Source organism: Gopherus flavomarginatus, chromosome 24 (genome assembly GCF_025201925.1).
Source record: "Gopherus flavomarginatus isolate rGopFla2 chromosome 24, rGopFla2.mat.asm, whole genome shotgun sequence".
Classification (NCBI taxonomy): Eukaryota; Metazoa; Chordata; order Testudines; family Testudinidae; genus Gopherus; species Gopherus flavomarginatus.
This window is the reverse complement of record NC_066640.1, coordinates 8,221,100-8,246,140: the sequence shown is the minus strand read 5'-3', so window position 1 is coordinate 8,246,140 and position 25,041 is coordinate 8,221,100. Positions and strand designations below refer to the sequence as shown.

The 25,041-nt window shown below is 52.8% G+C and overlaps 2 protein-coding genes across 2 annotated transcripts; both read right to left on the bottom strand.

Annotated features, from left to right (window-relative positions):
* Window positions 1-1,093: 1,093 nt before the first annotated feature.
* YJU2 (YJU2 splicing factor homolog) lies at window positions 1,094-10,852 on the bottom strand. The gene is made up of 8 exons (XM_050934508.1): window positions 10,775-10,852; window positions 10,048-10,148; window positions 8,814-8,958; window positions 8,217-8,351; window positions 7,242-7,423; window positions 5,258-5,378; window positions 3,847-4,030; window positions 1,094-2,168 (listed from the first exon to the last, which is right to left on the bottom strand). The coding sequence occupies exons 1-8, from the start codon at window positions 10,796-10,798 to the stop codon at window positions 2,050-2,052; spliced, it is 1,011 nt and encodes a 336-aa protein (XP_050790465.1). The 5' UTR covers window positions 10,799-10,852; the 3' UTR covers window positions 1,094-2,049.
* A 3,433-nt stretch (window positions 10,853-14,285) lies between these two features.
* Window positions 14,286-24,740, bottom strand: EBI3 (Epstein-Barr virus induced 3). Its single transcript, XM_050934466.1, has 7 exons — window positions 24,653-24,740; window positions 20,011-20,128; window positions 18,603-18,842; window positions 18,151-18,268; window positions 17,719-17,891; window positions 16,603-16,766; window positions 14,286-15,887 (listed from the first exon to the last, which is right to left on the bottom strand). Exons 2-7 carry the CDS (start codon window positions 20,093-20,095, stop codon window positions 15,735-15,737), a joined length of 933 nt encoding a protein of 310 aa, XP_050790423.1. The 5' UTR covers window positions 20,096-20,128; window positions 24,653-24,740; the 3' UTR covers window positions 14,286-15,734.
* Window positions 24,741-25,041: the final 301 nt, after the last annotated feature.

Here is a 25,041-nt window from a genome sequence, read left to right as displayed (position 1 = left end):
AGTCTCTGGCTCGGCACACCCCTAAATCAAAGCCTCTGGCAGACGCATCCTCCTGGTGCTCTTCGCAGGAGTCGTGGATTTCAGTAAAGCTACAGCTGGGCAGCTTCACCCTCCCTCCACAGTGACAGAGGGGGACACTCAAGGCTTCATTTGCCCCTTGTGGTCACTCTCCGCTGCCTGCTCCTGAGCATTCGGGTAACGAGCTGCTGGAGCTGGGACTGCCTTTATGGGGGCGGGGGCCCAGGCCATAGTTAGGAATGACTTGAGACAAAGAGGTTATTGCCTGAATCTCGGCCAGTTGTTTGACCTTGTCTTGTCTGACTCACCCAGTTAGAAGGCCACAGGAAGACAGAACGGGGCAGGGAGAGAGGCCTAGAAACCCCCACAGCATGTCATGGGAAAGCTGGAGAACCCAGGGAAAGTACATTACACAGAGCTAGGAAAGGACTTTGGGGGAACAGAGACCGCAGGGTGGTTTGGGGTTTTTTTTCCTGACTCTGCTTGGAGACCTTAATGGGCTTCAGGACTCTGGGAAGGTTTCGCCTTTCTCTGCAGCATCGGGCATGGGTCACTTGCATGTTTAAACTACTATAAATGGCGGATGCTCTGTAACTTGAAGTCTTTACATTGTGATTTGAGGACTTCAGTAACTCAGCCAGGCATCAGGGGTCTAGTACAGGAGCAGGAAGGGGTGAGGTTCTGTGGCCAGCGATGGGCAGGAGACCAGACTAGATGACCAGGATGGTCCCTTACGATCTGAAAGTCTATGAGCTAAGGACACAATAGCATGAAGCAAGCACGCAGTTGCTGAGCTCGTCTGAATCCTCTGCATATTCTGTGGGCACAGATTTGATCCAGGACTTTAAATCTTTTCCATCCCCACTCCAGCGAGTCAATTAATTAATCCACCCTCAACATATTCCTGTAGACCTCTCAGGCAGGTGATTTAGTGACTCCCTGTGTCTCAACTAAAAAGGTCACACACGCAGCCAGCAAGAGAACCCAGGAGTCCTGTCTCCCAATCTCCTACCCTAACCACTAGGCAACACCATCTGAAGACCCCTTTACAAAGAATGACAGGAGAAGGGAGAAATGCTCTTCAGAACTCTTTATTACATCTGAAGTTAAACATCTGTGTTTAAAAATTGCATGATCCTCATGGGAAATGAGAGGCGCTAGCGCTGCCTCTAACTTTAGCACAGGCTAAATGTAGCAACGTTGAGGACAGAAGAGAAGATCGCAGCCCCATGCCAAGAATTCAGACACGGGAAGAGTTAACAGAGGGGTCTGGAAACAGACTGGGTTTTACAGGAATTCCAGGAGACTGCTGCGTGGTGAGGGAGATGATGGTATATAGAACCACACACTTCATTACCCTCCACTTAGCTGCTGCTGACAAGGTTTTCGATAAGACACAGCATGATGGATTCCAGCCACAGTGAGTGACCTGCTGCTCTCAGCCCCTTCCGACATGCTTTGGGGCTCTGCTCCTGCTATCGGGCCAGGCAGCCACTTTCTACTCCCTGATCTCCCCAAACACGTGGTCAGGAACCTTTCTCCGAAGATGCTGGAAACATGCCTGAAAAGAGGAAGCTTGTCTCATCTAATAGAGATTCTTCCCCTGGGCAGCTCTGGTTTGCTGGTGCCACCATCACTCACGACAGGCTGACAGGAGCCCGGATTGATGGATGTTTAATGGGAAGAGATGCCTGGAGGCAATCTGCTTGCATTGGAAGCAGTCCCCCTGTATCCCAGTTTGAAGGAATGCTGCAACATGACGATATATTAGGGGTTTCCAGGAAGGGAGGGCAGCTCCGATTACACACGACTGGCCATGTGTGCAGACGGCCTGGGAATCCCACGGGGAGCGTCTATGCATAAGGACGCCAGCTCTCTGGCAGGATTCGGTTGTTAGGACAGCAGCTGCCTGGTGGTGGGGTGGAGAGAGGAAACTCTGCCCTCACTGCATCCCATTGTCAACTCCTGGCTTCGCTCTACTCCAGCAGGGTAAGGAAGCGGAGCGACAGCTCTCAGCAGAGACCCACAGACTCAGTCACTGGTACTGTCTTCGCTGTCGGAATACGCCCCCAGCAGACTGAGGGAAGAGCCCTGGGCTGCTGATGGGGGCTGGGTCACAGCAGGTAGCGAGGAGCTCCAACTTCCAGCATCTAGAAGCCAAACAGAGCAGGTTCAATCATTCACACCCCACACCCATGGCTGGAGAACAGAGAGCTGCACCTTATGGAAGCCCGAGGAAATCACTCCTGCTCTTGCCTGGATGGGCACTGCCATGTTCTGAGCACCCGCTGCAACACCAGGCATTAGGACCTGGCATAAAACAGTTTCCTTGGCACCTTGTCTGAATCTCAATGAGGATTAAAAGGTTTGACGTTGAGATGGTTGCATTTCTATGGAGGCTCCCCTCCTGCCCCCTGATGGTGACATAAGAGAATGGAAACGTCTGAGATACTTAAGCATAGAAGGCTTCCACCTAACTAGAAGAGGGTGAGGTGAGTCAAACCTCAGTCTAACACAGATGCTGTCTGTGAGGTGGCCTCCAGTGTGTGAAACTGTCTTTTGTGTACAAGCTCTCGAGCTGGAAAGGGGGGCGGAGGGACTGCTGTGTGGATCACATTGGGAAAACATCATTCAACTGGGCCATTCATGAAACACCAGGTTTGGATCAGCAGCCAACGTAATCTTACATAGCACCTGTCATTCAAAAAGATTAACAAACTACCCAGAGGGCTGGGATCATTTCCCCAGCCATCAAAATGCAGCCACCTCTGCGTTGGAACACAGCTGCTGTTCAACAGAACAAGGCAACCCCACGCAATGGTTTAAGACAGGAAGGAACGAATGCTGTGTGCAACTGGAAGTGAGGGGAGTTTGGGGAAGGCAGAATCGCGTTATCCAAATATCACAGCATACAACATAACCTCCCTCTACAGTAAAAGGAGATTTAACCAACTTAAAAGGAAGATGAAAGATGGCTTCTGATCAGCTGCGGGCTGTTCATGTTACTGCAGCAGACAGCTGTGCCAACTGCCCTAACCGCACTGTGGAAAGTACGTTTTGGAACGGCACAGTAAATTCAAACCCCATGGCTGGTCTCGCATTACCCTCTGTATTACTGTAGCACCTAGGAGCCTCAGTTATGGGCCAGGACTCCTTTGGGTTAAGTGTTGTACAGACACGGAACAACCAGAGGAGCTGTTTTATGAGCAACAATATCAATATACACCTCTACCTCGATATAACGTTGCCCTCGGGAGCCAAAATATCTTACTGCGTTATAGGTGAAACCGTGTTATATCGAACTTGCTTTGATCCACCGGAGTGTGCAGCCCTGCCCCCCCGGAATGCTGCTTTACCGCGTTATATCGGGTCGTGTTATATCGGGGTAGAGATGTATTTATCATGGTACTTCTACAGACTGGCACCATCATTGTATCTGAGCACCAAAATGTTAATATACAAGCTGAGACACTGGCAATCAGCCCTCATGCATCAGAGCACAAGCTCTTTGCCAGAGCGGTCAGGAAGGAATTTTACTTCCCCATAACAATGCGCTATACGGGAGGCAGGAGAGAGGAGACAGCTTCCTCTCTGAAACACTGGGCATTAGCCCTGCTGGAAATCCCAACACCCAGACTTGATGCCATTCTGGCAAAGTTCTATTGGGTCATGAATTACTAAACTGCAACATATAACTGAAGACAACATAGACACATGAGATTAAACTGCTTGATGTCACCATGCTGTTAGACCCCACCTTGGTGGGCTGGAGTTAAGTGGCTAATCAGATCCCACATCGCCATGCAGGTGAGACTGAACCAAAGTTACCTGAGCTCTGCTTCCCTGCTTCCCCACACTGTGTAGCCTGCTTCCCCACACCGTTAGCCGTGGTGGAGCCCGGGGTCTGTTTCTTCACAGTGACCAGGCCTGCCAGCTGGGACTTGCTGTTCAGTTTGCCCACACTCCTCTCCCAGCTTTCAATCTTTAGCTTCTTACTCTGGGGCTCGGTATCCTACAGAAGGGAGCACAGATATTAACATTTTCTGTCCTTGGATCCGCTAGTGGGGGAAGAGAGACTGTGCAAAATGTTACATCTTCGTCAAAATCAAGGGTGGTTTGGAGCTGCATACACAGAGGTAACATGTTGCAGAGCAGCAAGGAGAAAGCCCCTCTCTGGATAGCTAAAGGGTGTCAAGAAAGGATTTGGCTAGGATGGGATAGCGCATTGTTAAGTGCAGAGGAACGAAATCAGCCCAGGAAGATTCAGGCTGAATACCAGGGAAAGCTTGCTGTCACAGAGATCGAGAAGGCTGTGGAAGAGCCTAGCCAGGGCTGATGCCCCGTTGCTTGGGGCATCCACAGCAAGCCTGGAAGAGACACTGGTCAGCAGGCATAGTTGTCCATTGGTAGAGGGGTGATCCAGATGTGTGCAACAGGACTTTCCAGTATCCAGCTTCTGTGACCTCACGTGTTGGCTGCTGGAACAACCACTGGGTTTAACACACTAGTGACTAGATGGCTCAGAAGGATTAGCACTGGGACAGGGAACATTTCACAGCTCAACTCCAGCCTGGCTTGGGAGTCATTTGAAAGCTTTCAGAAGCCTGCACTGTTTGACGGTCTCAGTGGACAGGGATCGACATCAAAAAGCGACATCTGCAAATGGCACTAACTGGCCTGTTTGCTGGATCCTCTGTGGAGATTATACCAAGGACTGAGCTCTCTCCGCCTCAGAGCAAGCATCAGAACAATAGGCTGGGATCATGCAGGGGCGCTTGCCCTGATGTGTATAAACACAGGGCTTCGGTCTTCAGGGCTGTCCCGCTGGCATCTTCCATCACTGCTAATCTTGCATTGATGTGACTTCAGTTTGTACGATGATTAAACCAGGGAGCAAAGCCAGAAGCAACGTGCTGACCACTGAACCATCATCAGGCATGACAGTAGGGGTGGGGGCTCTTAGCAGCAGCTCACCCCCATGGAGATGAGCCCCTCTGCTAGCTGATACAGGCTGAAGTTTACTTCGACCAAAACCTCTCATTTCTTCCTTTCAGTCTAATACACAATGAGCCACATTTTCTAAACTAGGCACGAAAAGAGGCAATTGTGTCTCAAAGTCTCCAAACCCGGGGACTTCTCATGCAGTGTGGTATGCTGGGTTTTAGTTTGTCCCCTTGTGGAAAAATCTCCCATCTTGGAGAGCCACAAAGCTGGAAAAGCCCCTACCCCCAGAATTTACCTCCTGCAAGATGTCTGTGGGTTTCGCTTTTGGTACTGATCTTGAGGGCACTTGGGCAGCTTCCTCATCAGAGTCAGAGTCTTCCAGGAATCGCCTGCTCTGGGCTTGTTCCAGCATAGCTCTGCAAATCAAAGGGATCCCCCAGAGAGGTGTAACAGAGTGACTTGATTACAGTCTATATGTGCCCACATGGGCAACAAATATTTGGTAATAGGCTCTTCAATCTAGCAGATGGAGGTAGAGCACAATCCAAGGGCTGGAACTTGAAACTAAAATTCAGACTGAAGTAAGGAGTTACATTTTTAATTGAGAGAATAATTAACCATTGGAACTATTTACTAAGGGTCAGTGGTGGATTCTCCATCACTGGTAACTTTTAAATCAAAACTGGAAGATTTTTCTAAAAGATCTGCTCTCGCAAGTATTCCAGGGCAGGGGGTGGGGGGAGCAGAGGACTCCAGGTACTGTCCTCGCCTGCAGGCACCCCCCCTGCAGCTCCAATGGCCAGGAACGGGGAACTGCAGACAACGGGAGCTTCGAGGGAGGGACGTACCTGCAGGCGAGGGCAGCACACGGAGCTCTCTGCCTCCTCCCTTCCCCTTCCTCAGGGGCCGCAGGGACATGGTGCTGGCAGCCTCTGGGAGCAGTGCGGGGCCAGGGCAGGCAGGGAGCCTGCCTTAGTCCCGCTGTGCGCCGCTGCCACCCTGGAGCCATTCAAGGTAGGTGGCACTGCGCCAGAACCCGCACCCAAAAACCCTACTGCACCCCACACTCCAGCCCTGAGACCTCTGCCACACCCTGTACCCCAACCCCTTACTCTGAGCCCCTTCCTGCATACAACACCCCCTCCACACCCCGCACTCCCTCCCACACCCCAGCCCCCTGCCCCATCCCTACATTACATGGCCCTGCATGCAATTTCCCCACCCAGGTGTGGCCCTCGGGCCAAAAATCTTGCCCACCCCCAGACTAGGGGATGGTCTTCACTATGGGGAGATTGCTGCTGCAATCGATGCAGCAGGGTCGATTTAGCAGGTCTAGTGAAGACCCACTAAAATCGACGGCAGAGCACTCTCCGGTGGACCCCAGTACTCCAGCTCTTTCAGAAACATAAGGGAAGTCCACTGGAGAGTGTTATTCACGTAGCTGGGAGTAGCATAATTTAGATCAATTTACCTCGGCAGTGAAGATAAACCCTAGATTATCTTCGTGGACTTTTGGCCTTGGAGTCTATGACACAATAAAAACCATCCACCTTCATGAGACCTGCAGAGAGCAGTGTTGTCCTGCACACACTATAGTTCTGATATGTTACAACTGAGCAGGGACAGGCACTCTGCCAGAATTCAACAGCTCCCACAGAGCTGCCAGACACCATCTTCCCTTCCTAGTGTTAGCTGTTACGGTTTAGCAGGCCTGGAATCCGTGCAGCACTCCAAGTCCCCTTTTTAGGTGCAGTTCAGTGCTGCTGAAAGGTCTTTCATTTAGCCCCAGAATATTATCATAGACACTGCGGTAGGGTTTCTCCCCACACCCTGACACAAAGGTACTTTAGCCCTACACCCTGGAAGAGGCCTTCTCTCAAGGAGAGTTCAGTCTCAGAGGCCAGCTCAGTTTCTGATCTCTTCGCCGAAAATGCCAACTGGGACCATGATTTTTGGCATGCAAACGCCTCCCTGTGGAGGAACAGGTCACTTATATTTCCCTTACCTCTTTCAGTATTAGGGCCACCACTCCTCATGTGTGTCCTTTACCTGTTATGTCTAGATAGGTGGGACATCAGCCATCCTACTAGATCTCCTCACATCCCAATCCTCAGATTGCAAGTGTTACCCTCCTTTGGATCTCTGGCACTGTCCCTCCCATTAAAATAGTGTGGGGGGTGTTAATATCATTGCCCACCCCACAGGGGGCAGCCTGGAAAGTGTCACATATCCAGGTGTGACCAGAACTCAAATATGAGCAACATTTCCAGCTGACTCACTTCATCTCCGTCTCATCCTCCTCTAGCTCCCTTCGTTTCCGCTCCTCCTCATAGTCCTTATACTGCTTCAGCATAGATTCAAAGTCCACATTTGCCTGACGCTGGTTCAGCTCCTTCAGCTCTTGCAGGTTCTCCAGAACCTCCATCTCCAGCTTGGAGTCCTTTGTCCGGTTCTCCAAAACCTAGCAGCGAAAGCCGAAAAGCCCTTGAAGTACTGGGTAAGCCACACCGACAATTCAGGAACTGTATTATAGAACCATAGGATATCAGGGTTGGAAGGGACCTCAGGAGGTATCTAGTCCAACCCCCTGCTCAAAGCAGGACCAACTCCAACTAAACCATCCCAGCCAGGGCTTTGTCAAGTCTGACCTTAAAAACCTCTAAGGAAGGCGATTCCACCACCTCCCTAGGTAGCCCATTCCAGTGCTTCACCACCCTTCTAGTGAAAAAGTTTTTCCTAATAGCCAACCTAAACCTTCCCCACTGCAACTTGAGACCATTACTCCTTGTTCTGTCATCTGGTACCACTGAGAATAGTCTAGATTCATTCTCTTTGGAACCCCCTTTCAGGTAGTTGAAAGCAGCTATCAAATCCCCCCTTATTCTTCTCTTCTGCAGACTAAACAATCCCATTAGCTTCCATTACTAGTATGGCAATTCAAAAGTGCCTGCAGCCATGGTACCCAAGCAACAGAGTTTAGCATGAGTACTAGACGTGCAATAGCATGAGTATGGGGAGCCTCGTTTTCAGATCTTTAGAAGTTCAAGCAAAGATTGTGGTAAACTCCCTTCACTCATTCCAGGCTAAGACAGACCTTACTGCCAGCAGGGACCCCAGTTACCAGCTCTGCCTAGGCCAGTTCCGAAGTTGCAGAACTGGGGCAGTAGCCTCCTTCAATGCACTGAAGCACAAGTGGCCTGAGGCCTGCAAATCTCAGTCTAATATTTAGGACTTAGGGGAGGGCATTCAAATACCTTCATGGGATTGTTCAGCTCTTCCTCCTCTCTCTCCTTCTGCACTCTCTTCTCCTCTTCCTCCAACAGCTTCTCAGCTTGGAAGTTCCGAGTGGCACCATGTTCCATGGTGTAGTCTGTGTTCTCAGGATCCGTCTGAGGAAGACAGGGGCAACGTAAGGGAATTATTATGAATGTGCCACAGGCTGCTACTACTCCAGTCACTGTCAATCCATTCAGTGCTGGTAATGAACAGCCAGGATGACTTTCAAAGCAACACATAAAACTACACAAAGCACTTCAACCTTGTTTTATTCACATCACCTTCCAAAAGAATGATTATTAATGCCCTAGAAACACCCACTGTACTCGGACATTTGAGCCGCAATAGTGCCCTACTCAGACTGTGGATGAGACACTTTACTATTTGTTAAAAAGGGAATAGAGATGACGTAGTTAGGATGCAAAATTTGACCTCTGGTTATCTTAAAATAGTAGCATTTGTTGGGAACCATCTAGGACTAGAATGGAGATCTCCTGACACTCACTGCCCTGATCTACACCAGGGTGCCTCCCCCGAAATCAAGAGCCCAGCTACAGAACTCTCAAAACCTTCACCTTGAACGTGATTTCTGCCAGGCAGCGGGTGCACTTGATGTAGAAGCGAAAGATGGGAAGTCCCAGGTACACTTCATTCTGAACCGTCTCTTTGCGAGCATTAAACTTCTTGCCTTTATAGATGTATTCACCGCAAGTCTTGCACCTACAGAAAGCAAAGAGAAAGTGAATTAGGTCTACAATGTAATACAAGACTAGAGAAAGACAGGAGTCTAACTGACAAACAAGGGGGCTGAGCCTAGTTTTAATGGGCATTGTAACTTGAGAATCACATTCCCATCTGAACATTTGGTGCCTATTGTTATCCATAACCTCTAAGATGACCAGAACAGAAAGACATTAGATACATTGCTATTTTTTCCATTTAATCTTTGATCAGTGTCACTTCTGTTGATTGACAGTTGCCTCCCTCTGACATACTGCTCCAGAGTGGGGCATTCACCTGCACATTCTGGACATTTAGGTACTTATATAACCTTCATCACTGCAGTTTCTCAGGACCTCACCGTCATTAATGGATATTATTATATAATTATTATGTGTGGCCAGATAGTTAAAAAACAAACACAGGGCATTTAGACACAGGGCTGATTGGGTAACTTGCCCAAGCTCACACCACAAGTCTGTAGCCAAGCCAGGAATTGAACCCAGGTCGCCAGAGTCACATCCACTAGACCATCCTTTCCACCTCCCTGGTTTCTGTGAGGTTTTTACAGCAACAGTAGAGGCTGAATCTAAATAGGCAGGTGTGTCCATCATAAAGAAAAGCCTGAGTGGACTTGAGTCTGGTCATGCTGCCCTCAGGCCTGCCTGAAAGCCCCTTATGAATATGGCAGGGGAACATTTGGTCAGCCCTGGCATTTAAGCATCAGGCTATATGTGCATACATAGTAGTTTGGGAGTGTGTAGATTAAGCCATTCTAGAGGAGATTCTGATATTTAGTTAATAGCTATACAAAATTGACTTGCCCCCAAAAAGGTTATGTCCATTGTAAATATTGTGGTGCACCCAGTAACTCGCTCAAAAAAAAGCAGCCAAAGCCTCACAAGCATTCCTTATTACCAAAATCCAGTCAGTATGGTCAGCAAATAGCTAGATTCACCCTCCATCCCAATATATGGTCAGCTCGATGGAAACACAGTAAAGAACCAAGGGGAGGGATATCCTATGAAACCCGCCAAACTCTTCCCATAGGTTCTCCGGTACATGTATTGCCAGCAACACCTCCCTCACCTCATGTTGAACGGGGCCATCAACCGCACAACATATTGCCGGTCCTTTGGGAGCTTGAGCTTTGGGATTTTAGACGGATCGAAGTCCGGCGGGTAGTATTTCTACAAGAACAAAGCAGAACGGGATCAGCGGGGAGGCTGTGGGGTGAAGGTGTGAAGTGGGGTGGGGGGGAGGGTATCACCCATTGCTCCAGCACTTTGGGATCCACTGAGGATTGGAGCAGGGCCTCCAAGTCAGGGTTCCCCACACTCACTTCAGAACCTACCCACACGCAAAGCTTATAAGGCCTCTCAGCAGAACAGACACTGCCCCCAGCTCTCCCCTCCCCCGCTACGGGCCCCCAGCTCTCTTCCTCCCCTCCCCCGGTACGGGGCCCCCAGCTCTCCCCTCCCCCGGTACGGGGACCCCAGCTCTCCCCTTCCCTTCCCTCCCCCGCTACGGGGCCCCCAGCTCTCTTCCTCCCCTCCCCCACTACGGGGCCCCCAGCTCTCTTCCTCCCCTCCCCCGCTACGGGGCCCCCAGCTCTCCCCTTCCCTTCCCTCCCCCGCTACGGGGCCCCAGCTCTCCCCTCCCCCCCCGGAGCCCCCAGCTCTCCCCTTACTCCCCGCCCCCGCTACGGGGATCCGGTCCCGACCTCCCCCACTACCGGTCCCCTCCCCCGAGACGGGGCCCCCAGCTCTCCCCTCCCCCCGTTTCCGGGCCGCGCCGCACGCTGCCCCCGACTCACATTCAAAACCTTCCTCTCCGACATGTTGCCCCCTGCTTGTCCCCAGCCCGAGTCCGCCCCGCGCCAACTCTCCGCCCACCACAGGCACTTCCTGGAGCCAGCCCCCCCCGCCCTTCCATTGGCCGGAACAAAGAGACGCCGAGCATTCCTGTTTCCTATTGGCTCACACTGCCGCCCATCACAGGCAAACCCCGCCCACTGACTCAGGTGCTGCAGCTAAAGAGCTCCGTCTACGCGTAAAGCCCGGCCGAGGAAGGTTCCGGGAGGCGCTGAGCCGTGGCTGCTGCAGGGCTGGGTCAGGATTAGAGGCTCGATGGGGTTCAGTGCATTGGCCGCGCCTAGGGGCTGCTCTCCCAGGACATTTCAAACCCTCCTATGTAGTGTACAGAGAAAGCAGGGGCAGCAAGTGGCCCACTCCTGAGTTTGCGCATTGCACGGAGCCGTGCAAGGTTCATAGTGCAATGCCACGCTGGTCTCGCACTCAGCACCGCAGGGGCAAGAGGGCCCAGAAACAGGGGAGCTCTCACTGCCCCTGAAAAGAGCATGCTCCAGCAATGCTCGAGTTTTATACATGTGCTCCTCCGCCATGGGCGGGAAGAGTTGCCAACCCTCCCGGTTTCACCAGGAGTCTCCTGGAACTGGGCTCTTTCTCCCGGAGGCTACTGAAGCCAAACCAGGAGAGTTTAGGCCACTAAATGTCTGGTGGTGCAGTGAGGCTAAGCGCCGCTCCCGAAAGCAGACAGCACATCCCTGTGACCCCTAGGGGGGAAGTCAGGGGGTCTCTGGGTGCTGCCTCGAGCACCGAATCCGCAGCTCCCATTGGCCAGGAACTGGTGTGTGTGCCTGAGGGCATGGACAGGGTGGAACCCACCCCCCTAGGGGCCACAGGGATGAGTGGGCCACTTCTGGTAGAGGTGCAGGGCCAAGGCCAACGGGAGCCTGCCTTAGCCCCACTGTGCCACTGCCCAGGAGCCCCCCGAGATGAGCACCACCTGACTGGAGCCCACACCCCTTACCCCCTCCTGCACCCCAATCCTCTGCCCCAGCCCTGAGCCCCCTCCTGCACCCAAACTCTCTCCCAGAGCTTGCACCCCACACCCCCTGCTCCAGGCTCCAGCCCCCTCCCATACTCTGAACCCCTCTGCCCCAGCCCAGAGCCTGCATCTCAACCCTCTGTGTGTGAGATCAAGCAACAGAGGGAGGGAGGGATGGAGTGAGTGGGGCGGGGCTTTGGAGAAGGGGCAGGGCAGGGGCCTCAGGGAAGGGGTGGGGCAAGAGTGCCAGGAACCACGGCCAATGAGAGCTGTCAGGGTGGCACTTGGGACAGGGGCAGCGTGCAGAGCCGCCTGGCCATGCCTCCTCCTGGGAGCCGGACATGCTGGCCACTTCCGGGAGCTGCCTGAGGTGAGTGCCACCTGGACCCCACACCCTTCACCCCCTTCTGCACCCTAACGCCCTACCCCAGCCCTGAGCCCTGTCCCACACCCAAACTCCCTCCCAGAGCCCCCTCCCACACACTGAACTCCTCAGCCCCAGTCCCACACCAGAGCCCACATCCCCAGCCAGAGCCCCTCACACCCCAGCCAGGAGCCCCCCTCTGCACTCTGAACCCCTCATTTTTGGCCCCACCCCAGAGCATGCACCCCAGTCCAAAGCCCTCGCCCCCTCCCACACCCCAACCCCCTGCCCAGCTTGCTGAAAATAAATGAGGGTGGAGAAAAGCAAGCAACAGAGGGAGGGAGGATGGAGTGAGCAGGGGTGGGGTCTCGGAGAAGGGGCAGGGCAGAGGTGTTCGGTTTTCTGTAATCGGAAAGTTGGCAACCATAGTAAGGATATTTACTTTGTATATTTACATGTGATATTGACAATGTGTGCTCTCATGGTTATAAAGCTTTAACTTTTTGAATCTCAAAATCTGTTGTCATTAAATAATTATTGTTTCCCATAACAGTGAAAATTTAAATAGATACAAACTGGAAAAAATGCTTCAAAATAAGCAGCAATATTTTCCATCCAAATCATAACAGAATAAATAACGAACGCTGCCAAACCTATGTATAACACAGGCCATAGGGCATCCCTGAATTAATTCCTGTTTGAACTGAAACATATCTGTTAGTGCAAACGTCCAATCTAGATTTAAAAAACAAATTTAATCTTACTAGGTGTGACAAAGTGGGACTGTTTTTAATGTTTCCTCTGAATACTGTGTGGGTGCCTCAGTTTTTGGCCGACACTGTGTTTCCTGGCAAAATGGCCCGGGCCCTTCTCCCCTGTAAAGGGATGCTAAAGGTATGGGAGAACAAAGAGATCAGGTAACCTCCTGGCCCGGGAAAGAGACAAAGGCCAGAAAGGAGAGGTTGGAGGGGGGTTCAGTTTGGAGCTGGCTGGGGACGGGAAGTGAATGCAGACAGGGTTGTCTGGCTCGCTGGGCCCCAGAATGGACCCGGCTGAGGGATCCTGTTCTCTGTACCTACAAGCTCTGTTTTAGATCGTGTTCCTGTAATCTAATAAACCTCTGTGTTACTGGCTAGCTTAGAGTCACATCTGACTGCGAATTGGGGGTGCAGGACTCTCTGGCTTTCCCAGAGCCCCACCTGGGTGGACTCGCTGTGGGAAGTGCACGGAGGGGCATATGCTGAATGCTTCAAGGTCAGACCCAGGAAGGTGAAGCTGTGTGAGCTTCTTGCCTTGCCCTAAAGACAGTATGCTCCAAGGGAGAGGAGGCTCCCCAAAGTCCTGACTGGCTTTGTGGGGAGCAGTTCCAGAGCATTGCCCAGGGACTCCGTGACACTAGAACATAAGAAAGTCCTTATAAAATATACTAGAACAACAGGCAGGGGCGGCGCCAGGGTTTTTGGCGCCCTAGGCGCAGGGCCGGCTCGCCGGTCCCGCGGCTCCGGTGGACCTGCTGCAGACCGCAGGACCTGCCGCAGGACCAGCAGACCGTCCGCAGAAACGCCTGCGGCAGATTCACCGGAGCTGCGGGACCAGCAGACCGTCCACAGAAATGCCTGCAGCAGGTCCACCGGACCAGTTTGCTGCCCTCCCAAATCCTGGTGCTCTAGGCGACCGCCTAGGTTGCCTAAATGGAAGCGCTGGCCCTGACAACAGGCCAAAACGCTCCCCTCACACTAAGCTGTAGTTTCAAATGGATATGGTATTCTTACTTCTCCCTATCCTACACTCTTGTGTCAAACAACCACCAGGCTCAACCCCAGAGGTGGCTGCATTCAGCAATCCTCAAGTAGAGTATTTTGAGGCCTGATCCTGCAGACATTCCCTGCCAGGCACAGAGCTTTCTAATGTGAGGAGTTTACTTCATAGGATCGTTCATGATACTAAGCAATCCTGTGCTCAGCAGCAAAAGCATTGGCAGGATCAGGCCCACAAACTGAGATGCTGCAGAGCACTCGTGTACTTACCTTTATACGCACGGGTAGCCCCACTGGTGTCTTACTAAGTAGGGGTGTAAGTCTTTGCAGGGTTAGGGGCTTAGACTGTAAAACACTTTAAGGAGTGGACACTTTGCAACGAAAGATACTATTTTAAAAGTAAGATTTTTTTCTCTTCTTTGTTTGAATAGCCTCTGTCTCTTGGTAAAAATCTAATAAAATAGACGGTGAGTAGAAATATGATAAACCTAGATCCCCAAAGCTGAAAAGTACGTCAGCCAGACCATCGCTTAAGATAAATGCCATTTATTCCTTTTATCCATTCGCTTTTTGATTTCTCTACCTTCTGCATGAAAGAGCACCTTCTCGGATAGAACGCCGAAGCATTCGGACTTCTTTGGCTAAAAAGTGAGTGAGTATTTGGTTATCCTAGATATGTTTAACCTGATTACAAGATGCCTTATCGATAGGAAAACCAGACATATAAGCTATGCCTGTGGACACGGAATATTCCTATCCCGGTGACATCAACACACATATCAGTCGGTTACAAGCTCAGCTGCTGCTCATTATAAATTCGCTGCAAAGCCAGAAAATACTTGCATTGTTCCAAGGCAGTGACAGATGGGAGATGAGACGCTAGTGGCATATGATTTGGTCCCACAGGGCCTCCCGTGCTGTCTCCTCTTTAGGAGTAGGATGGTGGGTCTGGCACAGAGGACAGGGATACAGGGAGAGGAGGGCATCCATCATGGGGGAGGATGACAGGAAGGGAACTGGCCAGAAAAAGGGCAGGAAAACAGAAGACACTGGGCCCTGGGAAGAGGGTCAGCCGGCCTGGGTGGGGACCCACGCTCAGGAAGAGGATCCAGTATCGACAAAAGGGGCGTTGGAAGTGAACTGGCCACAGCCTGCCTTGAGGCAACGGCCTGGGGAAGGAGTGACCTCCTGCTGCCAGCTTGGCTTTGAATGAGTAGCTGAACCATGCCTTGTCCAAAGAGCGGGCTTTGGGCTGGAATTTAGCCCCGTCTCTCTTGGGAACCAAGTTCTGAGTTAGCCCTGCTAGTAGGGGAGGGTTAACTGAAACACACAGCCACCCCGGGGACCTCCCGAGCCTGCTCTGGAGATGGGACTGTACCAGGTTCATGTCCTCGGTGAACTGGCCCAGAGGGGCCTTGTCCCACACGCCTACCAGTGGGGCACGTACTTCTCTGCTCCAAGGAAACTCATCCCCAGTGTCTGAGGCCCACAGCAGGAGCCCGTAGTGGGTTACACAGGGCAGCAACAACAACAAAGCCCCAGCAGCCAGGGTGGCAAGAAGTGGGGGCTGTTACCCGCGAAGGGCTGGGGGCGAGGAGAAGGACAGAGAGGTTTTGAGAGCTCAGCAGCAGAAAGGAGTATCACAGCACAGGGACTCTCTCCCATCCCAACCCAGCTCCTGTGTTTTCTGTCAGGTGAATTACAGCCACCTGAGGGGAAGGCGAAGGTGAAGGCGAAAGCAAGTCAAATCTTGACCCCGCTGGGAGGCAGGTGCGAGAGATTCTGGCCGCACCAGACAACCCCGCTCACGGCTGTGTCCAGGGGGTGCCAGATACCAGCGGGCTCCAGGTGCTGTAGTTGCCATAGTCCGTGAAGTCCTTGGCTGCCACTTGCACGTGGTGGACGGCTCTGGGGCGGATCCCAGTCAGGATGAAGGAGGTCTGCTCGTACGGCCCGATCTGGGGGTCAACACGCATGGTGGAGGTGGGGTTAGGCCGGGAACCTGCCTGCAGGGCCACCCACAAGGGGAGGTTGCCTAGCGGACTGGGAGGCAGGAAACAGAGCTCCTGTACCTGGCTCTGCCTTGGGCTCGCCCCTGGATCTTGGGAAAAGCTAAGGTACGTAAGAGGAGGCACCGTGCTCAGCGCTGGACAAGATGCTGTGCAGAAACATGGAGGAGGAGGAGGAGCAGCTGTTGGATGCTTAGCGCACCAGAGGAAATGCCTGAGTGGATCAGATCCGGGGCCCACCTAGCCCAGCCTCCCACCTCAGACAGTGGCCAGCGCTCGCTGCCTCAGAAGAAGGTGTAAGAATCTGCCCCCAGGAGGAACAGAGCCAAGGGACAGAGAATTGGGGTGGATGGGGATCCCCTCACCTCCCTATTAATCAGCTCTCCAGCTCTTCAGCACACTCAGAAAAGCAAAGCGGCGACTCTCTGCCCTCGCCCAGACCCTGCAGTCCCGGTGTGGGCAGCGGGCAGGACGCGACTGGAGCCATTTCTATGCCAAAGCAGATAACGGCCTTGACCCAGACGGGTCCTGCCCGGCCCTGGGAGGGCAAACGAGGCCTTTTCCAGGGGGTTGAATGCACCGGCTGCCCTCAATGCCATCCGCGAACCAACAGCAACCCGCAAACTGCTGGAGCCGAGAGAGCTGGGGCCTCGCGGGCACTCACCGTTCGGTTGCTGTTGGCTCCTTCCCTCGTGTAGCGGATGAGGTACTTCAGTGGGAAGTACTGCGGGAAAGGCCAGGAACTGGGTGGCTGCCACTCCAGGAGCAGCTTCTTGCTCTCCCCAGGGACGGGGGAGACCCTCAGGTCTTCCGGGGGATCTGGCCGGACTAACAAAACACACAGAACACTCACCCCGGAGCGCCTGGCGAGGCCGGCAGCCCGAGTCCTTCCCTCCAGCGGCAGGTACAGCCTCCTTGCTTTGCCCAGCAGCGCCCGCTGGGGAGCCCAGCATGGTGAGTGTCCCAGGGCTGTGCTCTTTGATATCCACCAGGGGCCCTGCTGGGGCCCATGAGACCCCAAAGTCCTCATGGTAAGGTCCAGCCACTGGAGACTGAAGCCCTCTGTCATGGCACCGTATGGCGGGGGCAGGGGAGGTTTCCCAGGCACAGCTCCCCACTACAGAGTCTCACCCCAGAGCTAGAAGGAGCACTTCTAAGCATAGGCCTGCGGTGATGAGCTTTGGGGAGTGGTGCCTGCCCATCGCGCAACGGGCTTAGACCCACCAGCTCGTTGCGCAAAGGCCTCCAAGCGGCCAGCAGACCCGGGGGACTTTCCATCCCAGGTGAGCTGCGTGACCCAGCAAGGACCTGCTCCGTTTTGGCTGGGATTCCCCACGGAGCCCAAGGGGGGATGGGTCTGTCCTGCGGGTCTCCTTTGAGATTCCCAGTCTCCCTCCCCAATCCAGCCAGTCCCGCTGGTATCTGAAACGCGACGGTCAGATTCACTGAAATATCTTCTCTGGGGCCCCATGCTCCACTAGGTGGACCCTCCTCCCCAGCCCCATTACCTGGGTCACCAAGTGCAGGGATAGCACAACCGTGGAGGTGGCATAGAACCCAGGAGTTCTGACTCCCACTCCTGCTGCTCTAACCAAGACAGGTTAAGTGATGTGCTCAAGGTCAGCTCTGAGAATAGAACCCAGGAGTCCTGACCCCCCGTGTCCTGCTCTAAGCATGGTACCATGCACCCTTATGCCCTGGAGCCCTGCCCCCCAGCCCCCAGAGATCCCTGCCCTCCCCTCCCCATGGCGGCCTATCCCAAGAGGCTGTGAACTCTTACTGATCTGCTCCACGATGAAGGGGAAGAGGTTCATCGTCACACCCAGCGGGTTCACGGCCGTCACGTTCAGCACGTAGGGGGTGATGGAGAACATCTGGATGTCGCTGATGGAGCAGCTGCTGGCCCCAGCCCATGGCTGGACACACTCGTTCTCCTTGGCCCCCATGCCATGCCTGCAGCAGGGGAGGACGCAGCTCTCTGTCCAAGGGGCTCCTGGTGCTCACAGAGGGTCACATACCCCGTGGGCTTTGTGCTACCACGGCTCACCAGGGTAAACTGGCAGTCTGAGCTCACCTCTCACCCCAGCATTTGAGTGATGCCCCAAGAGTCGGCTGATTGCACCTGGGGACTGAACTCAGAGACCACCTAGAGGTCAGGTCCTCTCTTCCTCCCTCATCCCCTTGTCCTCAGCTGGCCCCTGAAGGATTTTACCTGTATGTGGTGATGAAATACGTCTCCAGGCGCGGTTCAGACGCCAACTTCCAAGTACAGTTGACGGTCTGGGGGTAACTGACAGCCCAACACTCAACGGCAGGCTTCTCGGGGGGCGCTGCAGGAGGGGGAGGGACGGACAGTCACACAGACATTGCAGGGGAAGCCGGACTATATCCAGAGCAGCGCAATCCTGGAGCAGCACACGTCACCCACCCCACTCAGCCTGGTACTCTGTCCCTGGGGGGGCCCCACTGATCAGCCTGCCCCAGCCTTCGCCAACAGAAGCAGCTCTTTTAGCTCAGGCAGCAGCAGAGGCATCTGCATTGAGAGCCTGAGGTCCCGGGTTCAATTCCCCACTCCTGACAGCCTGTGACACAGCAGCTGTGGGTGCTGGGGCAGAATGAGAGAAACCCCCCCCTCCGACACACAGAAAGGAACAGCACACTCACAGCCCACCCGCAGCCGAATCCTGCGCAGGGTCCTCCCAGTGCCGGGGTGGTGGCAGCTGTATTCCCCCTCCTGGGCCAGGCTGGCGTTCCGCAGCAAGAGCTGGTCCTTGTCTCCTCCCGCCGCGGCCTCGGACGCAGCCACCTTGGTGCCATTCACTCTCCATTCCACCCTCCCGCCAGGAGCGTCGCAGCGTAGAAGCAGGTCGGTGCCAAGTGCGCCGTGCTGGACGTGGCAGAGGCCTGCAACGCAAGGGGGGAGCTGTCACGAGGTGCCCGGCATGGTGCTTGGGCCGGCAGTGGGTGCTGCTTTGGGGCAGGGGTTAAAAGCCCCCAGAGGAATGAAGTGCTCAAATCCCATCATCATTTAGGGGAATTCAGAAGGGAGCAGGAGATCATCTGGTCTGATCTGCTGGGTATCACAGGCCGGAGAATTTAACCCAGTTACCCCCATTATGAGCCCAGTACTTGTTTGGACAAAGCGTCTCTTCCAGACAGGCCGCCAGAGTTGATCCGAAGGCACCTAGAGATGCAGAATCCACCACTTCCCTCCGGAGTGCGTCCCGCTGGTTAATCCCCCTCCTTGTTACCGCTGGGGTCCTGGTTCTCATTAGAACGTGGCTGGCTTCAGCTCCCAGCCGCCAGGTCTTGTCCTGCTTTTCGCCGCTAGCTTAACTGGCCTAACTCCCTCCGCAGCTTTTGAAAGCTCCCCCCAGGCTTGTGACCCAGGGGCCAGGACACCAAACTGGAGAGCCAGGACTCCTGGGTTCTCTTCTTGACTCTGCCACTGACCTCATAGGAAATGACTGGCCCAGGAGTGGGCCATTCCTAGCACGGGGAAGTTCCCAAGACAGGTGGTTCTGCCCAGTGTGATCCTGGCTAAATGGGGCTTGCAAAGCAATGTGACCCCCCCAAAGGAGGCAGCCTTCCCTCCTCCCTGCCCTTCTCGTTGTTAACCTAACGTGCCTAGCGTCAGTTCCACGCGTGATGTTATCCCCTCGTTACGATTAATCTGTAGGGGCTGCCCACCGGCCAGCATCAGGCAGAAGCCGATCACCAGCTGGGGTCAGGAGAAATTCCCCTCTCCCCCACCCCCCATGATCTAGTACCACCAGGGTGACCTGACGTCCTGATTTTATAGGGACAGTCACGATTTTTGGGTCTTTTTCTTATATGGGCTCCTATTACCCTCCACCCCATCCCGATTTTTCACACTTGCTGTCTGGTCACCCCAAGTACCACCCTCTGCTGCATGCGTCATTGCCTGGGTCGGAGTCAGGCTACTGGGCGAGATGGCGCATCGGAGTGCAAGGGACCATCAGCTCGGCGTATCCTGGCGCCACGGAACAAACCCCACAGCCACACAAAGCCTTGCTAGGGGCCACTAGGAAAGGGCCCTTCCCCCTCATACCCTCCTCTCCATCGCTCCCAGCCGTGCTGCTGCAGGGGGCGGACCAGGCCGGCAGGACCAAGGTGACGATCACCATCCACTTCATTTCCCAGCAGGTGCCGGTCAGCAGCACGGGCGCCTGGAGAAAAAGGCGTCAGGAGTGGAGCAAGATCAGGGTCTGAAAGTGGGTGTGGCTGGGAACAGATAACACCTTCCTGAGAGGTGCTCGACCCTGGGGAGTTGGGGCAAGAGATTGACGTCATTTATGGATGGGGTTTGGGCTGCATGAAGGCAGCATCATCCAGTGGTTAGAAGAAAGGGCCTGGGACCTGGGTTCTATGCCCAGCAACTGGGCAAGTCCCTTCACCCTTCTGTGCCTCAGTTTCCCCTCCCCCCTTTGTCTAGTTAGGCTGTGAACTCTTCGGGGCAGGGCCCCTCTCTGTCACTGGGTGTCTGTGCAGGGCCCTGCTCTGGGTTGAGCCTTCTGCTTGCTACTGGCGGACGGCTAAACAACAATCCTGCGGTAAGGAAAAGCATCCTGCCAGCCAAGTGCAGAAGATCTGATGCTGGGGCGGAGGCCCCATCTCGAATCCTGTGCCACATCCAGCCAGGCTGGTGCCTGGAAGAGCAAACGGCATGTGCTGGTGGTTGTGCTCCAGGGGAGGGAATCCATCCCTGGGGTGGGGCAGGCCACCCCACTCAGATTCCTTAAGAACGGCCATACTGGATCAGATCAAAGGTCCATCCAGCCCAGTATCCTGTCAACCGACAGTGAGCAGTGTCCCAGAGGGAGTGAACCTGACAGGTAATGATCAAGTGATCTCTCTCCTGCCATCCTGGCTAATAGCCATTAATGGACTTAACCTCCGTGAATTTATCTAGTTCTCTTTTTACCCTGTTATAGTCCTGGCCTTCACAACCTCCTCAGGTAAGGAGTTCCACAGGTTGACTGTGCGTTGTATGAAGAACTTCCTTTTATTTGTTTTAAACCTGCTGCCCATTAATTTCATTTGGTGGCGCCTAGTTCTTATATTATGGGAACAAGTAAATAACGTTTACTTATTTACTTTCTCCACATCACTCATGATTTTATAGACCTCTATCATATCCCCCCTTAGTCTCCTCTTTTCCAAGCTGAAAAGTCCTCGCCTCTTTAATCTCGCCTCATATGGGACCTGTTCCAAACCCCTAATCATTTCTCTGAATCTTTTCTAGTGCCAGTATATCTTCTTTTGAGGTGAGGAGACCACATCTGTACACAGTATTCGAGATGTGGCGGTACCATGGATTTATATCAGGGAATAAGATATTCTCCATCTTATCTCTATCGCTTTTTAAATTATTCCTAACATTCTGTTCGCTTCTTGATTGCTACTGCACATTGGGTGGACATCTTCAGAGAACTATCCATGATGACTCCAAGATCTCTTTCCTGATTAGTTGTAGCTAAATTAGCCCCCATCATATTGTATGTATAGTTGGGGTTATTTTTTCCAATGTGCATTACTTTACATTTATCCACATTGAATTTCATTTGCCATTTTATTGCCCAATCACTTAGTTTTGTGAGATCTTTTTGAAGTTCTTCACAGTCTGCTTTGGTCTTAACTATCTTGAGAGGTTTAGTATTGTCTGCAAACTTTGCCACCTCACTGTTTACCCCTTTCTCCAGATCATTTATGAATAAGTTGAATAGGATTGGTCCTAGGACTGACCCTTGGGGAACACCACGAGTTACCCCTCTCCATTCTGCAAATTTACCATTTATTCCTACCCTTTGTTCCCTGTCTTTTAACCAGTTCTCAATCCATGAAAGGATATTTCTCCTTATCCCATACAACTTAATTTACGTAAGAGCCTTTGGTGAGGGACCTTGTCAAAGGCTTTCTGGAAATCTAAGTTCATTATGTCCACTGGATCCTCTTGTCCACATGTTTGTTGATCTCTTCAAAGAACTCTAATAGATTAGTAAGACACAATTTCCCTTTAGAGAAACCATGTTGACTTTTGCCCAACAATTTATGTTTTTCTATGTCTGACAATTTTATTCTTTACTATTATTTCAACTAATTTGCCCAGTACTGATGTTAGACTTATCTGTCTGTAATTGCCAGGATCACCTCTAGAGCCCTTTTTAAATATTGGCGTTACATTAGCTAACTTCCAGTCATTGGGTACAGAAGCTGATTTAAAGGACAGGTGACAAATCATAGTTAATAGTCCTGCAATTTCACATTTGAGTTCTTTCAGAACTCTTGGGTGAATGCCATCTGGTCCCGGTGACTTGTTACTGTTAAGTTTATCAATTAATTCCCAAACCTCCTCTAATGACACTTCAATCTGTGACAATTTCACAGATTTGTCACCTACAAAGGACGGCTCAGGTTTGGGAATCTCCCTAACATCCTCAGCCGTGAAGACCGAAGGAAGGAATTTATTTGGTTTCTCTGCAATGACTTTGTCGTCTTTAAGCGCTCCTTTTGTATCTTGGTCATCCAGGGCCCACTGATTGTTTAGCAGGCTTCCTGCTTCTGATGTACTTAAAAAACATTCAAGTATCAGAGGGGTAGCCGTGTTAGTCTGGATCTGTAAAAGCAGCAAAGAGTCCTGTGGCACCTTATAGACTAACAGACGTTTTGGAGCATGAGCTTTCGTGGGTGAATACCCACTTCGTCGGTTGCATTTCAATGCATGCAATAACAAAAAAACATTTTGTTATTACTCTTGGAGTTTTGGGCTAGCTGGTCTTCAAACTCCTTTTTGGCTTTTCTTATTGCATTTTCACACTTAATTTGGCAGTGTTTATGTTCCTTTCTATTTACTTCACTAGGATTTGACTTCCACGTTTTAAAAGATGCCTTATCTCTCACAGCTTCTTTTACGTGGTTGTTAAGCCACGATGGCGCTTTTTTAGTTCTTCTCCTGTGTTTCTTAATTTGGGGTATACATTGAAGTTGGGCCTCTATTATGGTGTCTTTAAAAAGTGTCCATGCAGCTTGCAGGGATTTCACTCTAGTCACTGTACCTTTTAATTTCTGTTTAACTAACTTCCTCATTTTTGCATAGTTCCCCTTTCTGAAATTAAATGCCACAGCGTTGGGCTGTTGAGGTGTCTTCCCACGGCAGGAATGTTAAATGTTGTTATATTATGGTCTCTATTTCCAAGCGGTCCTGTTATAGATACCTCTTGGACCAGATCCTGCACTGCACTCTCACATGCCTCTCCCCTCGTGGGTTCCTGTACCAGCTGCTCCAAGAAGCAGTCATTTAAAGTGTCGAGAAACTTTGTGTCTGCATTTCGTCCTGAGGTGACATGTTCCTAGTCAATATGGGGATAACTGAAATCCTCCACGATTACTGAGTTCTTTATTTTGATAGCCTCGCTAATCTCCCTGAGCATTTCACTGGCTCTATCACTGTCCTGGTCAGGTGGTCGATAGTAGGCTGGGTGAGTGGTTGTGGCCCTGTGGCTGAGAGGTGCCCCTGTGGTGAATGCTGCTGTTGGGCAGACATAGGAAAACCCTGCTGCTCTCTGCTCAGGATGCACCAGGGCAGCACATGGGCTCCAACAGCCATGGTGAGGTCAGATTGTTTTACTGGCAGCCCAGCAAGGCAGGGACAGAAAAGGGGAATTTTTTAGCTGACAAAATCTTCTCTTGCGAAACCGTGCTCGGAGGCAGCCTGACCTACTGGTTAGAGCACTGCCCCAGGGAGACCTGGGTTCTATTCCTAGCTCTGACCCTGGCCTGCAGGGTGACCTTGGGCAAGTCACATCCCTGCTCTGTGCCTCTGTTTCCCCATCTGCACATTAGGGGTGATGACAGTGACCACCGAGCTTTGAGATCTACTGCTGGGAAGTGCTAGAGAAGAGCTAGGGCTTAGCATTAATGTTCCCCCACGGCCCCAGAGCTCTGCCTTTTAGCGGGGTGAATTCAGACCTAGGGGCTCTGGTGAACAATCCTATGTCTCCGCTAGGCAGGTCTCGTGTGGCAGCAGCTCCTGGGCCAGCTGGTCTGTTCTCTTGTTCAGCCTCCACAGCCCCTTCGCTCCTGGACAGCCCTGTTGCCACAGCCCAGGCTCTGCCAAGGCCCTTACCCACGTGGTGAACCCACATATCTGAGAGCCTCCCCCTCTGTCAGGGATTTGAGCAGGTAGGGTTACAGACCGGGGGGCCGAACACCGGGTGAGTGAAGGGACACAGAAGGGGTCTGTAGTAGAGCTAGGAATTAGACTCAGATCTTCCCAAGACCCAGCCCCATGCCTGGCCCCTCCGCCATGCTTCATACTCCGGTTAGGAGGGCAAGTGGCCAGGAGAATTTTGTCCTGCCTGGCACTGAGCTGAGGAGCCGGCCCACAGCCGTGGTTTTCGGTCAGTGCCAGATCCAAACAGCTGATGACCTAGATTCTCACCTGGACATTTTGGGAGGGGGAATGGGGGGGATCTCTCACTGGTCATCGCCCCGAAGCAACTCCACCAGTGCGCTCAACGGTTGATAGCAGCTCAGATGCCAGGAGGGTGAGTTACCCACCCCTCTCCTGGGCGCAGAGGAGGGCATGAAAGACAACAAATATCATGGCTTGGCCCCACGATGCTTCACGCCAACCACACGAGCAACAAACAGCCCCATCTGCTATCAAAGCCCAGAGGAAACCGGAGACTCACCCAACGCGCACAGCCTGGTGTCCTGATGCCGCTCCAAACCAGAGCCGACTGCAGGAGCCTTGGCTCGGGAAGCAAAATCCCCGTCTGACCTCAGCACGGCGGCTGCTCACTTCCTTGCACACAAAGCGCTCAGGAAATTCACGAGCTTTCCCACCAAGGTTCCCAGAGACAATTTGGCACAAACCACCCAGCCCACACGTCCCTGCCCCGGGCAAGGCGGGGGCCCTGGAATGGCATCTGGAGGGACAGCAAAGCACAGAGGGAATTGGTGTCGGGGGGGGAGGTGTTTAGTCGGTCTGGGCCGAGCTGCAGCAGGGCAAAGCACTTTTGAAGCAAGGGTTTTAGAAAAAGGCAGGGGCTGGATTATTCAGAGGCCTGATGCTTGGGCA